Raw genomic sequence first — 18,659 nt, 5'->3', positions numbered from 1 at the left:
AAAAAAAACAGCCTAGAGGACATTTTTTGCTATGTTTAATGTTTTATGTTAAGACGGCTGGAAATCCAAATTGACTGTATGTACACTGCTTTTGAAAAGTTTGGGATCAGTAAGATTTTTAATGCTTTTTGAAGAAGCATCTCAAGGCTTTTTTTTAATCCGTTTAACACATCCTTCCTTAATAGTATTAATTTCTTAAAAAAAAAAAAAGAACGACTGACCCCAAACTTTTGAACACTTTTTATTCATCAAAGTATCCTGAAAAAAGTATCACATGTCCCAAAAATATTAAGCAGCACAACTGTTTCCAACATTGATTAAAAATCAGCATATTATAATGATTTCTGAAGGATCATGTGACACTGACTACTGGAGTAATGATGCTGAAAATACAGCATTATTTCACAGGAATAAATTAGATTTTAAAGTATATTAAAATAGAAAACTGTTATTTTAAATTGCTATATATATATATATATATATATATAAAATCTGTATTTTTGATCAAATAAATGCAGCCTTGATGAGAATAAAAAACTTCTTTAAAAAAACATTAAAAACTTATTTATCCCAAACTTCTTAACAACATCAAAATACAAGTTTTCATGATATTAAATGATCATAAATGTTTTGAACCCCTGACCTCAGCGCCTTTATTCTACCTGTAAATTTGTCTTCTTTTTTCTTGTTCAATATCCTGTTTCACACAGAAATACTTAACATTACAGAAGTGCAATAGGTTATGAAGACCGTTATTTACATACTGTGCGATTTTTTTTTTTTTTTTTTTTTTTTTTTTTTAAGTCCTTTATGATTGTTGCTTGTCAGACTGTACGAACATGATGATCATGTCACGCTGTGGGATCTCAGTTGTTATTAATGTCAGAGACGCGTTAAAAACAGGTGCACGAAGACAGTTTGATGTTCATCGTAGGAGAAGTCACACCACAGGACGTGTGCCAAATCTTGACACTACCAGCATTTATGGTAAAATTTGATCACAACAGCCATTGATCTGCTGTTGGTGAACATGTCAAAGCAGTGATCAGAGACTACAGATTCTAGCCAAGGATTATAGGAATCTTGTAGGATTTTCAAAATTTCTCTCAGATGACCAAATCGCGCAGTGTGTGCTGGGCTTTAGTCTGAAGAACATTTTAATAATCAAACGAAACTTTTTCCATTCAAACATTTTATTAAATAATTAAATAATTTTATGAAAAGACCCAAACACTGATCAACGCACATACATAGAGCTCATCAAATATGGTCAGCGGAAGCTCAAATTTATTTAGCTTGATGTTTGAACTAACCCATTAACAGATCGTTAATATCAAAATGAAAAATGATCACTCCAAACCTGTATGACTCACTTTTCTTCAACCTAGATATCGGTGCCCAATACAACAACATAAAAAAAATGAAAAATGTATAATAAATAAACATTCAAAATATCTTCTGTGTTTAAAAAAAGGAATAAAATATCAAATTTGGGTGAACTACCCTAAGAACTTTATCTCCGATGATTCTCCTAAAATTCCTGAGGAAGCTAATTGCTGTCGTAAAAATCTAGAGCTATAAAAATGCAGACAGCAGATCATTTGGTCTTGTAAGAATCTAATGAGAAATAGTTTTGCAGAATCTTGGCAAGGGTGGTTTGTGATCCCTTCTGAAACTCTAGACGAGTCTTATGAGATTACCAGGGCCTCTGGGAATCTCTGCAGGAGCCTTAAATCTCCATGTGCACTCCATTTAATCTCATTGCCATGTAGGAGAAACAATTGAGATGTTAAGCAGATCTCATGTGCGATGCGTCTTTCCTGCAGCCGGGCTGAACTGGAGGTAGGTAACTGAGAACTGGACTGGAGAACACACCTGGTAGCCTCAGGGCTTGTGTGTCAGGTAAAGATAGATACGGCTGGTAAAGTGTGAGACGTGTGAGCGCAGGGAGGGATTGTGGGTGGTTGAATTACAGCTCTCTGGAGCAGAAGGGACAATAGAGCAAGAGGGAGAGTTCTTCTCCTGTTTCCTGCTCTCTCATACAGAACAGCCTTGAGAAAGATGAATGAGTGAGGGGCCGAGGTGGAAAAAAACAGAATGAACGTGCGAGAGGAAGCGAGGAGTTTCCATCAGATTTCTTCTTCCTTCACTGAAAGAGAGACACCCCATTTTTTTCTACGTACATGTATCAAAGTGCTGCCCCCCTGTTAAAAATCATTGAAGTCTTCTGGTAAATCCCCCCTGCTGCAAGGGTTAATCTATGCACTGGAAAGCTGTTGTGGTCTTGTATAGGCCGAGTCTAAACCTGCTCTTCTGTTTGCCCGGGGAGAAACACAGCTCGCCAAATGCAGATCCCATTACAAAGACGCAGACGCACACACAAAGTGTCTCCCTCGCTGACACACACACACACACACTCGTGAAGCTTAGCTCAAATATACCCCCCACACACACAGAGCCACTTCAAGGGAAGGTTAGATTAGAGAGGTATGATGGCAGAGAGCTCATGCTCCTTTAATTAAAGTCATTGGCATTCAGCTGTCCTCAATCACCGCAGCTCTGAACTGACGACTCCACGCTGGCTGATGCTCTTCAATCAGAGGCCCAATTCCATTGCAGTTCATTTAATTAATATTTTAACACATCATTTAATGCCTATTTGCATTTATGTATTTTTTTCTTTTAATACGTTTTATACATTAAGACTTTATACTTAGCATCCAAAATAATAGTTTTTGTTTACATTATATATTTGTGTGTATTGTGTATATTTATTATTTATATATAAATACACACACATACAGCATATATTTTTAAAATATTTACTTGTATTTACACGTGTATAATATATATGTGTATATATACGCGTATAATTTATATCATATATAAATATATTTAATATATAAAAGTTACATATTTTTCTTAAATATATACGTGCATATACATAATAAATATACACAGTACACACACATTTTATATAAACAAACTTTTATTTTGGATGCGATTTAATCATTTGAAAGCACTATATATATATATATATATATATATATATATATATATATATATATATATATATATATATATATATATATATATATATATATATATATATATATATATATATATATATATATATATATATTTATTTATTTTTTTATTTTTTTTTTTATTATTTATTTAATTATTTATTTATTTACTATTTTATTTTATTTTTTTGAGGGGGGGGGGAGGGGGGGTCTGTTTAGACTTGTAGTAGACTTCTTGTCATGGTCTTGATGGTTATTTTTCAATTAATAACTTTTTTTTGTCAAATCAATAGTAAAAACATTAGGGTTACGATGGTAAATTATTACAAGGGTCATGTGTAAATGCCTATAGTTTGTCTATTTTATTGCCATTTTTATCAATTACAATAATAATCAGAGGCTGCATCATTGTTATTTTTTTAATACAATAAAACCTTTATGAATTTATATATTTAGTAAATTTACATTTGCCTCTCATTCATCATGCTTTAATATTTATTTATTCTATTTATTACCTACCCCTGATATTATTTAGTTATTTTATTACTTTGTGGTCTGTTTAGATCTGTAGTAGTAGACTTCGTGTCAGGGTCTTGATGTTTATTTTGCAGTTAATGACTTTCTTTGTAAAATCAAATAAGCAAAACAGATTTAGGGTCACCATGGTAAATTATTAAGAGGGTAATGTGTGCATGCCTCTAGTTCAGTTTTGTATTGTCAGACATCTTATGACTTTTGTCTGGGTTCTGTGGAAATTCATTTGTGTGTAATTTTATTTCAGTGCATGGAATGGCTATAATAAAAAGATTAGGAAACAATTTATTAGTCTGACATTAACATTTAAGCTTGTCTGTGGGTTTTTAGCACAGTTCTGGTGATTGTAAAGATAGCATAGATGCTGACCTCTTAGGGACGCCACATTTTTAAACTCTCGGTGACCCTGGGCAGCCCTGTCTGATTGTCTTAAGACGGTGTCAGCAAAGCATCTCCCTCAGTGTTAACCTTATTAAAGTTAACTTGTGTGTGTGTGTGTGAATGTGTTTGTTTGTATCGTGCTGCGGTACCCTTATTAAATCTAAACTCGTCTGGATTGAGTCCTCACCGACAAGGAATCCGCAGCGCACTTACTTGATAATGACTCTTTGGTGAAAGCTCTGAATGCTTCGCTGTACCGAGCAAGAGCATTTCACATCCATTTAAAAGAAATCTGAATGATGTACGAGACATTGTTGAGCCTTTCAGAAATGCAATTAGCTTCACTTTTCCCCTTAACAGCTATGGATAGGCTGTGCCGGCAAAACTGCAACGACAGCTTTTCAAATGCAGCTATTTCTTGTTTTATCATATTAGTGCATTTCAAAGCATCTTTGTATTTGTAAGTTTGAAGATGTCAGCTCCACAGCTTTACAGCCTCTTTAAAGTCATGAAATCAAAAATGACCTGTTTGATAGCGATTCCATGGTCTTATTGTGAATGATGCATCAATATATGTTGAAATGCATTTATATAGGCCTACACGATATATAGTATTCATAGTCTTTCATAAAAATTGTTTAATCATTTGATGGTCAATCAATAACCAATTACTTAGTTTTAGCAAACGCTCATTCGGTCTGGCTGTATTCTCGTTCATAACACCCACTTTTTTATTATTCGATTAGTTCAATCAATGGATAAAACTCCCATTGTACAATTAGTTTGTTTGTACAGTGGAAGCTTCTTTCTGCCATGAGATTAAAGAATAAAAAAGGAAATTGTCACTTTTATCTCACAATTCAGACTCTTACTTGCAATGTTTAACTCTTAATTCTGAGAAGAAAAGTCTGAATGGTAAGATATAAACTTGAAATTGCAAGAAAAAAGTCCAAACTGTCCGATTAAAAAGTTGCATTTGTCTTTTATTATTTTTTAATTCTGTGAGGGAAAGAAAATAACAGAATTACGAGACGTAAACTCAGAATTGTGAGAAAAATCAAACATAAAATTTGCGAGAAAGAAAATTTATATCTCACAATTTTGACTTTTGTCTGAATTGTGAGGTTTTTTTAATCTCACAAATTGTGATTTATGAGAAGTCTGAAATTTGAAGTCTGAGTTATAAACTTAAAATTGCGGGAAAATAGTCTGAATATTGAGAGTAAAAGTGACTATTTTTATTTTAATTTGTCTGGTGGCGTAAATAAGCTTCCATAGGTTACTGTCTTGTTTTACTTGGAGTAAAACAAGACAGTAGTATAGAGAAGTATAATAAAAAAGTTAAAAAAGTAATGGGTTGGAAACGGCAATTTACGTTGACTTTAAACTTGCCCTAAAATGTGTTTTCTTTCAAAACTCTTGCAACATACCTCATCTCAAATTAGGTATGGAAAGGAGAAAGAAAAGACAGGACTGTTTACTTTTCCTGTGCATGGTTAAGACTGGAAAACCGGTATAAAAACAAAATATACACCCAAAAAGAAAGCGAGAGGAAAGCAAAAAAACAAGGGGGAAATTTAATTAGCGGTTGACCATCCTGAGGCGCAGGAATTGCAGTCACCAGAGTTAGCAGGAAGCCGATGGGCTTTAAATTAGTGGCTGCGTTTTTTGACTGATCTTTGAGTGCAGGGAAAGGAAAGAAAGGGGGAAGAGCCTTAAGAATGATAAATGGAGAAGAGGGCTATTTTACGACCCCTCAGGAAGTTGTTGCCATAGCAAAGAACCAAAGCTGGAGTTCATTCTATTAATGATGAAATAATGAACAGATTCTCCCAATAACATCACCAGCCTCGCCGTCATTGTGTCTTGTCACTGAGGCGCCGCTGATAGATCTAGTGGGACATTCAGTTCTTCCAAATCAACACCATTTGATTGCATTCATCCGCATGCAGCTGTTGAATGAGAAGAAATCCTTGTGGCATCCACCAGAGCTAATATGCTACTGATTGTATAGTGTTTTTGTGGCAGGAAACATCAACCCGCTTTGAAAATAGGGGTTGAAAGCAAAATGAAAGTCTGTTTGTTTAGGCCTGGTTTAGTCTTTAGTTCAGTCCAGTTTGTTGAAGCATGTGGCGTGGAGTGAGGAAAACTGTGCCCCCCCCTCTATATTTTAATTGTAATTATTGCTATAGTTGAGCTGCTGGCACAACTATAAGCCAATGAGAACATTTGGGGTGGGCCTAGGACTAGGATCACATGAACGCTCCCGATAAAATTATTTAGGCCAAGTATCAGCATTCATAAAACACTGTTCAGTGTTATTTTTAACAGAAAAGAATGCAACGACCTCGTAATCATGACTTCATAAGTGGGAAATAGGAAGTTTCCGATAGCACGTGAAGACGGCAGAGAAGCGCTCTCGCTCAGCACAGTGGAGTGCATCGTTTTGTGGTTTATTTATTTACACTAAATGAAAATAGCCCGCCTAGTTGGCAAAGGCTATTTACACTAACTCCGCCCACTAATGTGTGATTGGGTTAGTCAACACTAAAAAAAGATGCTAAGTCAGCATCAGTTTCAGTGTTGTAGGTGGTAAGGCGCATGCTTTTTGACGCAATCGACCCGAGTTTGACTCCGCCTTTTGCCCACCTCTTCCAACCAAGCCAGGGCCGGCTAAAAGAACCGGTGCAATCACACTCATCAAACTTACTGGGCTTTGGGGGTCGAACGTGCTCTGGCACGATTAAGATTGTCTAGTGTGAGTACACCCTTATTCTCCCGCATCCCACACACACACACACACGAGTGTCCCGTGCCGCACTCTGCTGCGTTGGGTCCCGCGGGAGTGCAGGTCTCTACTCGGAAGATGCCTGTTATAATGTTATGATCGAGGCTCCAAACTCTGAGCATAATTATTTATCTATAAAATATTAAAACAAACTATAAAATATTTTCTATAAAAACGTTAATGCCCTGTTAGTGGCAAATAGCTTGTATTATATTTAATTTGATTACGTTAATGTTGTTAAAGTTGAGATTTACAAGAAATATTTTAACTTCTACTCTGTAAAAGGAATACTGCTGTAAAAAAAAAAAACTTATTTGTTTAAAGTGCAAATGTTATTGCACTTTTGTTCATATAGCAGTACTTTTAAATGAAACCATTGCACAATACACTACTGTGTGTGTGTGTGTGTGTATGTGTGTATCCATATGCATATATCTGTATGCATGTTTGTTTGTTTGTTTGTTTGTTTGTTTGTATGCATGTCAGGGGAGATTCCTCCGAGGAGGCAAGGGAGGCAGTGTCTCCTCAAAAAATTGGATGACACAAAAATTCATAGTACAAAAAATTTGATGGTTTTAATAAATAAAATAGCCTTTTAATTACATTTATTTTAATTAATTTGATTTTTATCCTGGTAATGCAAGTAATGTTTATTTAACCAAGAAAACGTGACTGGGACATGAAGTTACATTTCATAAAAAAAAAATAAAGAGAAAAAATGTGTGTTTTTTTCAGAACACCACTGAACACTGGTATGTATATACGTGTGTGTGTGTGTGTGTGTGTATAATGTAAGCATATGTAAGTGTGCTTTATATATATCTAGTCACATGGACGTACTTTTTGTTTAGCCATCTTTGGATGAAGAAATGAAAACATTTTGTTATAAATAACTGATTGGCAGATGCATCTCTGTTTTCTTTTTTGTGTAAATGTAATGTCCATTCTAATGTCCACCAGTCTTTCTGTCCTCTGAGTTATTCTTTGGCTGCACAGTTGCAGGGCCTCGTATTTGCCTCGTGACAGAGTCCCTTTGCTGGGTGCCCCCTCTCTCTCGCACACACACGCACACACACACACGCGCGCGCACACACACACACACACACACACACACACACCATGTGCAAGTGTAATTTCTGGTTACGCAACAGAAGCTGGGAGTGATGATAGATCTTGTTAGAGCGGAGAAAGTGAAAGGCTGACTGGAAATTATTATATTATGCTTGTTTGATGAAATCAATGCATTGAGCAGGAAGAAAAGACATTTATATACTTGAGTAAAAAAAACTTGTGTAGCAGTAAAAAAAATGAATGGCAGCTTTATTCACTTGAACTCGAGTGTGCATTTTATAAACAACACACCCCTAACGTTGACTAATTAACAGGTGAATGTTCCCTCTGTGAAACAGCTTCATAAAACATTGTTAATTAGCTGTAAAAAGCATTATGTCATTATGAGGTTATTTTGAAGTTATTAAGACCACTTACCTGATCCTAACCTTATCTTTTCAATCTTTAAAACTGTTATGGTCTCAGAACAGGTCTGAACAAGAAGCTGACCTGTAGTCCGGGTCTTCTGGTGCCTTCTCTGAAATTATCCTATATTAGTTCTGCACTAATTATCAGGGGCCTCCGGTGAGACCGGCATCTCAGTGAGGTCGCTGCGTCCACGGACCGGGCCAAAATCAAGACCTGTTTTTCTGTAAATAACCACTGACAGTGTGATGGCTTGTTATTAAGACTCTTTTACTTCTCGTCTTTAAAGAGAATGCTTCTAGCAATGTGGAGGCGCAAGTTTTAGATCAAACTTTAGTGACATTGTGTCCATCTGTTTGCAGTAGTTCAGTCATGTAAAAGCTAGTTTACGTCTCCTACATGAACTTTAAGTGACGCTGTTAAATTAGCAGTTTAAGTAATTAAGTGGCGGAGACTTAAGGACATTAAGTTGTTAGCCAAAAGATCAATTTGGACTTTTTCTGTGATGATAAAGGATTCTTGTGAATAAAAGATTTGGGGGTGTATATACATTATATTCATTAGAGAAATGCATATTTGCTGATTTATCTTTAAGATGTGCACATGTGTCTGCTAAATGCATAAATGTAAATGAATAAAGTGGAAACTCTGAATAATTAAATAAAATGAAAAACTCTATATACAGAAATAAATGAATTTTTTTTCTCAAACTATGTAATATGTTCTTCCAGGCAGTTGCTGAGAGAAAGGAAGTTTAATTTAGCACTAGGTTTATGCTGTAATTTGTGTGACTACATGACTTTTACAAGCTTCATAAACATTTTTCACCCATAAAAATAGTTTTAAATTGTAACACGCTGTACTCATGGTTGCTGTAAAAATGCAGGCGTTGTTGCTTAATGGACTCTTTTGTCCATAAGACGAGTATTAAACCATAAGAGGAAGTGTGAGTTCTAGTTAAGGGTTCCAGCTTGTTGGCAGCAAGGTTTGTGTGGCGTGTTTACACCGCTTAGAAGAAATACGATTTAGTGCATTATGGATAGTGTGCTACGCTGTTCAACATGGTAACAAATATATAAGGAAATGGTGCATTGCAATGTAAAACAAAAATTCTGTAGTTTTTACTAAATACTTTTGACAGCTGTGGTTCCTAGAATAATTTTGTTAGAAAAAAAAATACAGAGAAACTGTAAACACAGTATAATTTTACTTCTCTTTCTTCACAAACAAGACAATTGGAATGTAAACCAGTAAATTCAGCGACGCACACTGCTACTAAAATCTGTTTCGTACCATTAATATATACTGACAACCACTATAATAATACAGGTGGTAAAAAAGAAAGCCATATGACCCTGGATCACAAAACCAGTAAAACCAGATGATGTATACATCATCTGAAACTGAATAAATAAGCTTTCCATTGATTGATGTATGGTTTGTTATGATCGGACAATATTTGGCTGAGATACAATTATTTGAAAATCTGGAATCTGAGGGAGCAAAAAAATCCAAATATTGAGAAAATCTCCTTTAAAGTTGTTCAAATGAAGTTCTTAGCAATGCATATTACTAATCAAAAATTAAGTTTTAATATATTTACAGTAGGAACGTTACTGAATTTCTTCATAGAACATGATCTTTACTTAATATCCTAATGATTTTTGGCATAAACGAGAAATGGATCATTTCGACCCATTCAATGTATTTTGGGCTATTTCTACAAATATACCCCAGAGACTTAAGACTGCTCCAGGGTCACACATGAAGACTCAGAATTCATCACAAGTAGCTTTTCCACAAACTGAAGTATATACTGTATTAATATACAGAAGTTGCACAGAGTCATTCATGCAATAAACATTCATTAAACGACAGATGTAACAAAACCCTAATTTACATAAATGATAACAAAATATTAAGAAACATGATTATTTAAACACAATGCTTTCAAATGTGCAGTGTCATGCAGGGAATTATGGAAATATCAGTTTAGGACTGTAAATTATATGTTGATTTGTTTTGTTTTTTTAACTTCTAAAAACTGTACAATTAACAGCATTTTACTGTAAAATGTTTACAGTTTTCCCCTGTGTATAGTACGGGAACTTACTGTTAAGAGGTTGTTGTTGTTTTTCCTCGTAGTGTTTTTACAGTTAAAATTACGTGATTTATTTTTTTTACACACACACACACACACACACAACAAATTGACATGTTCAATGATGATTTCCTAGTATTCTCTATAGTATTTTGGAATAGCATTATAGATCACAATATAGTGATCAATCAGTTCTAAGGTATATATTATAATGCAATGCCATCAGATAGTGAAGTGAAGTGAAGTGACATTCAGCCAAGTATGGGGACCCATACTCTGAATTCGTGCTCTGCATTTAACCCATCCAACGTGCACACACACACAGCAGTGAACACACACACACACAGCAGTGAACACACACACACACACACAGCAGTGAACACACACACACACACACCGTGAACACACACCCGGAGCACCATTTATGCTGCGGCGCCCGGGGAGCAGTTGGGGGTTCGGTGCCTTGCTCAAGGGCACCTCAGTCGTGGTATTGAGGGTGGAGAGAGCGCTGGACATTCACTCCCCCCACCTACAATTCGGCCGGAGACTCGAACCCACGACCTTTGGATTACAAGTCCGACTCTCTAACCATTAGGCCACGACTTCCCCCCAGCTGTACCACATTAGCACAGTAGTTTTTGCAGTGATTTTAAAAGCACCATATTACACCAGCAACCTCAGGCAGTTAATTAAGTCATATTTATGGGTGTTTTTACCTAGTTTACCCTACATTTGAGGTAAATCTGATGAAAAATTCTTATGTTTCTCTTTTCCACTTAAACCTGCGCACTGATGCAAGACAACAGCAGAAATATAAAGCAAAAGAGCAGCTCTGGCCAGTGTCTATTCAGCGTTAAGTGTTGTGGTTCTAGTAAGGACCTCAGTGTAAACTTGAGCTAAGTGTGTTGTTTGGGTTTTCATGTGAAGTGTAGCCCAGGCAAACCCAGACTGTGAGAAACCAAGCAGACACAGTTCTGTCCTTCGCCGACTTGAATGCTTATTTTGTTTTCTCCTTTTTGCTATTTCCTTTTTTCCCTGCAAGAATCGAAGACTTGCCTAAATAATGTCTTGGCACTTACAGAGAAGAAATCTCACCACATGCAAGTAAACTCTAAATGAGGAAAGTATGCCTTTATCTTTGAGGAAACCCAAAGGTCAGAAGGCAACCTGAAATTACAGCGTAATGGCAGAGCTTTGCTTTCGGAGGACTTAATTACTTTAATTATAGCGATGCAGAGAGTGAGTGTGTAGGATTGCTGAGATATAAAAAGGGGCAAGGAGGAGAAATCAAGAGGGAAAATTGCAAAAAGATTAGAGAGATGATTGCTTCAAGGGTCTATAAATTGACTTTTGACCAGCTGGACATCACGAGTCACTTTTGCACAAGTTGATGTAGTGCTTTCTAGCAATTGTACATTTGTTGCAACTTCAGCTGTGTGTTTACTAAAATAAAGGTACATAACCAGACCTTCTTAGGGCTCTATGATATCTGCTATGCAAAAAATGCGGATGTATTATGGAATACAGACATAAAAATGAAATTCATTGAATAACTTGGACTGTCACAGCAAATTTTGGATGAATAAATCAAAAGTAGGGCTGTAATTGTAATCAAATCACAACATGGACTATTGTCTGTGAATATTAAAGTGCAAAGAGTTTTAAAGTATAAAGTCTGCATGTTTCTGTGTGAATGAGTAGCATCATTTTTTTTCTTTTTTCAGCATCTGGAATATTTCGAAACCTGGAAGGCTCATGTACATTTTTATAATGATATATCTTTTTATCTGGTCATGCTCAGCTCAAAAAGATTTCATTGACTAGAATTGCTAGTTGCTATAAAACGATTTTTAATGACCAGAAAAGTTATGGATGGGAATGTTGCCTTTCATTCAAAACACTTTTCAATTATGTTTTCAATTACACTTTCAGAAAACTGTCACTCTGGTTATCGAAATATGACCAGATTTTATATTTAAAAAGATTAAGGAGCCCCCTTAACAGTGTTTTTTCAGTCACTGAGATAATATAGATACTGTTATATTATACTGTACATTATAGTTTGTAATTTTGAAAGTTTGTCATTTTTACTAGTTGCTGTCAGTGTTTTATATCAGATGTAGTTCAAGTAAATTAAGTAAAATTGTTGAAATGAGACATGTCTTTGCAACTGAAATAAAGTAAGATTTTAAAGTTATTTATTTATTTTAATGGTTCAGAAGTAGCTTTAATGTAGTGATCTATGTTTTGTAAGTAGCTTGATTCAAAAGAGTAGCTTGAGTTTCAAAGCAGCTTCCCCAGCACTGCTGGAGGGGTTTGTGTGTGTGACACCTGAGCTAGGTGTGTGTGGGGGGTTGCTTGGTGGTCTTTGCTTCGTCTTAAGAAGCTTTTTTTTTGTTGCTCTCATTAGGCAAGTTGCTACATCACAGCACTTGCTCAAAGTAGATTCCACGTCTCTTTCTTGTTCCACACGTGCACACACTCCCTCTCTCTCTCTCATTCTTTCACCCCTTTTTTTCTTCCTAAATCTCTTTTATTCAGCGCTATTAATAATTACCTGAAATTGCCATCTTCCAAAGAGCCGAAACACAGCTGAAGCACATTGATGTGAAGCAAACAAGGTAGAGCGTGAGAGTTCAGTCTGTTTCCGCATTCCTGTGGATCAGTCAATCAGCTAAACGGTAGTATGAATTTAAATGTTGACAAGACATAAACAGTCATTAACTTCCACTTCGTTTTCATCTCTCAAGGTGTTCCCTCATCCAGCGTCCAGCGAATCCCATTGGATTCTCTCGTCTTCCTCGTTTCAGTGTTTACATGTTCACTTTTAAATGAAAATTACAAAAAGACTCTAAAGTATGTCTGTCTTGGTGCATAGCAAAAATATTGCAATAACAAAATAAGAGTATTGTGTTGCTTATATTTAATAATGCCTTTTCTTTCGGGATATTCCGGGATATTTTTATTTTATTTTATTTTATTACCTCTCATAAAAAATGCTTGCTTTATCAAACATTATATTGAGATGCAAAAAAAGAAGTTGATTTTGGTAATATTGCTGCATAACCTCCCACCCAGCCCCTTTGTGCTACACCACTGCAGTCCCGTGAGTTTTCTCTGGGTTGTTTTTGTTCTTCTCGCTCGAAGTCAGAATGGGAATCGGTTTCACTGTGACTTTCCTGTGAGATTCAGTGAGTCTCGTTGAAAAAACATTTCTGATTTGATAATGAATGTTGGCGTCAACATTTTTAACAATGTTCCAATGTTTTATTTGATTTGGACTATTTAGCGAGATCAGTTTACCACATCACCAGACTCATCATAGTGTGACGCACATCAAAATACAAAATGACATGGTTAATATGTCAACTTCCCAGTCGGTGTGTACTTGAAGTTAGATTTTGCTTTGTTAAAAAAAGAAATGCTAAAAAAATAGAAAAATAGAAAATGCTAAAAAAAAAAATAGAAATATCAAATATTGGATGACTGATGATATACAATATAAAATATAAATGAATGAATGTGTATTTGTTGGCAAGTGATCATGCACTCTGCACTTTTCGCTTTATAGCTACTAAATCCCAACCTAAACCAACGTCTCATTTAGGCCTTTTACATGAGACTTAGCTTGAGATAAATCACTTTGACATAAATGAACAGTGTAATGGCGTCTGTGGGTACATGTATTGTTTGTTGAACAGTCACTAGCAGTGTCTCTACCACACACACACACACACACACACACACACAAGCATACAGGCAGTGTGTAGAGAGGCCATGCTTTCTCTCATAGTACCCAGAATGCCTTGGGCTTGGAGCGGTGCCATCCCTTTGCTACTCTGATAACAGAGTTATAGAGCTGTGCATTGTCACTTTGATCTCTTTATTTTGCCTTTTTGTTTCAGCCTGTTCTTTATTTCTTTCGCATGAGTGGAGTTGGAACGTACCCAGCCGTCAGTGTGTAAACAAAATACGAGTCTGGCTATGTCATGTTGATCATCTATTAAAATAATAAAATGGTGAACAAATGGAGCCGTGATAGCACAAAGCTTTGAACTGTATGTATGTTTGTGTTATGTACAGAAAGCCACTTTAACCATCACTAAGTATGTTTACTGACTCGTGAAACATCTAGCTGAAGTGTAACAGTGACCTCTATCGGTCGGGAGTGAATCCTTTTAGAATATTTAACATGGTATTGACATATTTACTTCTGAAAAATGAATGCAAATTTTAAATAAAAACAAAACTTTGTGGAAGCATATCATTACTTCCACATTTTGAGCATTTAGGCATATATACTGTATAATAAATTAAAGCTAAATAGAAATATAAAAGAACTAATAAAAATTACAGAAGCACCTTACAAAATTACTAAAACTGAAAAGATAAAAATAAAAGCCAATTCAAAATAATCTAGTATCTATAAATAATACTAGTAATATTATACTAGTAAAATAGTAGTACTAGTATATAAATACCAAAATGGTAACAATTTACTTTGTAGTGTTTCAGTGCTCTCTGCTTTTGTCACTATTTACTTTCAGCACTACATTAGCAGTTTTAAATGCGATGTAGTAGAATAACCTTTTTCTGCTTGTTGTCATCCTCACAGGCGAAGAGAGCTGTTCAGAGAGGGGCCACAGCTGTTATCTTTGACGTCTCCGAAAATCCAGATGCCATCGACCAAGTGAGTGTAACATCACTGATGTGTTGAGTGTCACGACCTTTTTCAGCAATACATCCATTTTTGATATTAGTACATTTGATATGTTGTGCATAATGCATAATTTTATGCATAATGCTCCCATTTGAAGTTAAGAGTCAGGTTTGTTAATGGCATTGTGTTTAATTGGTGGTTACATCTCTTTGCGTGCATACTAAAAAAACTAAATAACACTAACATTTTGTATCTATATTTTATTCAACATGGATGCATTTAATTGATCGAAAGTAAAGACATGTATAATAAAAAAGATTTCGGTTTCAAATAAATGCTGCTCTTTTGAAATTTCTATTCATCAAAAAAACTCACGTTTCCAGAAAAATTTTAAGCAGTATTTGTTTTCAAAATTGATGATGATAAATATTTTTGAGCAGCAAATTAGAATGATTTCTGAAGGATCCACATATATTTTTTTTATTATTTATTACTGTTGTTAATATATATTTTTTTTATCAGATATATGCAGCATATGAGACTTAATTCAAAACCATTAAAAACATTTACTTTTGTTTTTGATGGGAAAACATCATGAAAATGCCAATATCAATTGCTGGACTTTTACTAATGGGGAAATACACACAGACAAACATTATATAATTCTAAAAAGTTATATAATCTGGGCACCTTTGGTACACTGCTTTCAACCTAAAGATCACATACTACTTAGGAGAGTTAGGATGCACTGGTATTTTCTTTAAGAAGCACAAACGTAATTTTTCATTGGCAATTGAATGGCGTGTCGTCCACTACCATTTTATTTCCATTTACTTCATGGAATCACTACCGTGGTGCAGCACCTATTCTCACTGCTGTCTGTGGAAAAGGCTGATCTGCGGAAGTCCTTTTCTTTGTCTCTGCTTTTGAGAAACCAAGGGTCTTTTTTTCCACTCCCCTCTCTTTCACTGTGGTATTTTTCTCTTCCAAACCAGGCCCAGACTTGCTTTTTTCCCCCTCTCCCTCGTTCAGTTGTAAACGGTGTACAGACGAGATAAAAGAGCTTCTGTGTAGACCACATGAAAGCAGTCGCGCAGTACATTCCAGCGCCAGCTCCTCTGTCCAGACTCATCGGTTCCTCGGTCACACAGATTACAGTGTAAAGCCTCGAGGCTTTGGGGAGGACGAGGAGAGTTTTAATCACGGGGCAAAGCATTAAGGCAAAAGCTTTCATCATCACCTGCTCTAGTTCCCTACCCCAGATCCTCACCTAGTTCTGTCCTTGTTCATTTTCTCTCTTTCTTTTCTTCCCCAGTGAGCAGACGTACATTACCAAATACATCTGTGATACCTCATATAGTGCAGGTTTATGAAAAATGCATGCATTTTTTTTTAAGCGATCTAATTTTTGCCTGGTGAATGAATAAATGGCTGAAATATCCCATTAAATCTAAATATATCTAAACATTTTGGAATCAAGATGCATTCACATCACAAGTAAAATGACTTAAGATATTAAGTCTTGTTTTCTAAAAAAGAAATATCTTAAAACAAGCAAAAATATCTGCCAATAGGGTAAGAAAAATGATCTAAATTCAAAGGCTAAACAAGAATATTTTTCTTGCCCCATTGGCAGATTTTTTTTTGCTTGCTTTAAGCAAAAACTAACAAAATTTAGATTTTTTTTTTTTTTTTTTCACAAAACAAGACAATATCTTAAATTTTACTTTTCATTTGAATGCATCTTGATTCAGTAATTTTTAGATATTTATACTAGAAAACAAAACAAAAATACTAAGAAAATAATTTTTTGCAATGTGAGGCTTTCCCTGAGTCTGTGCACTTAAATGACTGTTTTTCAACTTCCCATATTTCACATGAGAGACATGACGACAGAGGGAGAAATAGAGGCTTGAATATCCCTGGTATTTCCCTCAAATTACAGACTGGAGCTGTAGGCTGAGGGAGCTACGAGGCTAAATCGAGCATCCATATTCACAACATGCAATTGGTTTACTGCTACTTTCCCCTTCTATAGAGAAAAAGGGCCAACCACAGTTTCCGTGTCTGGACTCTATAGGTTGCTTTTTCACATGGGTGTATGTCGTCGGGAGAGCTTTTCCCCGGCAACCGAGTTCATGTTGATTTGGCAGACTGAATAATGATTGGAAACATTATTCATTCGAATAATTATGTGTATTTTTCCAAGTGCATCTTTAGTTGTAAAGCCATAGGTTTTGTTGCTGCTGCTTTTGAGCGTTTCGACTCTAAATAACTATCATTTAATTGTTAAGTGGTCTGGCATGAGAGCTTGAAATATTTTTCTCAAGAGCTGTCTTTTCTCTTATTATTTTCTCTAGCTGAACCAGGTTTCAGAGGACCCTTTAAAGAGGCCGGTGGTCTATGTCAAAGGAGCTGATGCGGTTAAACTGATGAACATAGTCAATAAGCAAAAAGTTGCACGAGCCAGAATCCAACATCGACTACCAAGGGTAAGAGTTGATGCTTGTACTGCATGCATTAAAACATTAGTAGAGATGGCTCACAAAGTCTCCAATTAGTTAACATTAGTTAATGTATTAACTAACAATGATCAATACATTTATTACACTATTTATCCATCTTTGTTTGTTGGTTAATAAAAAATAGTCATTCATTGTTAGTTCAGTGCATTAACTAATGTTAACACAAACAACGATTATGATTTTAATAATGCATTAGTAAATGCTGACATTAACATTAACAAAGATTAATAAATGCTGTAGAAGTATTGTTCATTCTTAGTTCATGTTAACTAATGAACCTTATTGTAAAGTGTTACCATAATAGAATATATAATAATAAATGAATATTTTTAAGCAGTGTTTTACTTACAGATGCTTACAGAGTACTATTTTTTTTTTCATTTTTTAATATGTAATATAAAATATAATGGAAAAAATTACTTACAGATGGTTACAGTTCTAGTTTTTTTTTGTCATTTTTTTTTATATAAAATAATATAATAAATGTATATTTTTAAGCATTGTTTTACTTGCAGATGGTTACAGAGTACTAATTTATTTTTTCATTTTTTAATATGTAATATAATGAGAAAATTTACTTACAGATGGTTACAGTTCTAGTTTTTTTTTTGTCATTTTTTTTTATATAATATAATATAATAAATGTATATTTTTAAGCATTGTTTTACTTGCAGATGGTTATAGAGTACTAGTTTTTTTACTTTTTTTAATATATAATATAATACTATATAAAACATAATACAATTTTTAGCAGTGTTTTACTTACAGATGGTTACAGTTGTAGTTTTTTTTTGTCATTGCTTAAAAATAGTGTAATAATAATATTTTTAAGCATATGTTTTACTTGCAGACAGTTACAGAGTACTAGATTTAAAAAAAAAAATATAATAAATTAATATATTATTTTTATATATTTAATATATTTTGTAATGTAATATTTTTAAGCAGTGCTTTACTTACAGACGGTTATAGAGTTGGTGCAGAGCTTGTTATTTTAAATTTCTTCAAATTAATCTGTTAAAGTACGCCCTCTACAGCAGTTGTGATTGGCTGTTCCGTTGTGACATCTCAGTGCCCCACAAAGAAAGCTGTATTTTACAATGTCATTTTTGTAATTTTTTGCAAAGTTTGTAATCTTATTTTTTTGTATGTAAGGTTTCCTGCATAC

General features: G+C 34.8%; 1 protein-coding gene across 1 annotated transcript in view; it reads left to right on the top strand.

Annotated features, from left to right (window-relative positions):
• LOC306870787 (E3 ubiquitin-protein ligase znrf3-like) overlaps positions 1 to 18,659 on the top strand; it is a gene marked incomplete at its 3' end in the record, with an annotated part of 71,858 nt that overhangs the window by 48,971 nt on the left and 4,228 nt on the right. The window contains exons 3-4 of the mRNA XM_079418201.1: positions 14,922 to 14,996; positions 17,327 to 17,458. Of these exons, the coding sequence (XP_079274327.1) occupies positions 14,922 to 14,996; positions 17,327 to 17,458 (207 nt within the window). The remainder of the gene's footprint in view (positions 1 to 14,921; positions 14,997 to 17,326; positions 17,459 to 18,659) is intronic.

Source organism: Barbus barbus, assembly GCF_936440315.1.
Source record: "Barbus barbus genome assembly, chromosome: 6".
In the NCBI taxonomy this organism is placed as follows: domain Eukaryota; kingdom Metazoa; phylum Chordata; class Actinopteri; order Cypriniformes; family Cyprinidae; genus Barbus; species Barbus barbus.
This window is presented reverse-complemented; position numbering and strand designations above follow the sequence as displayed.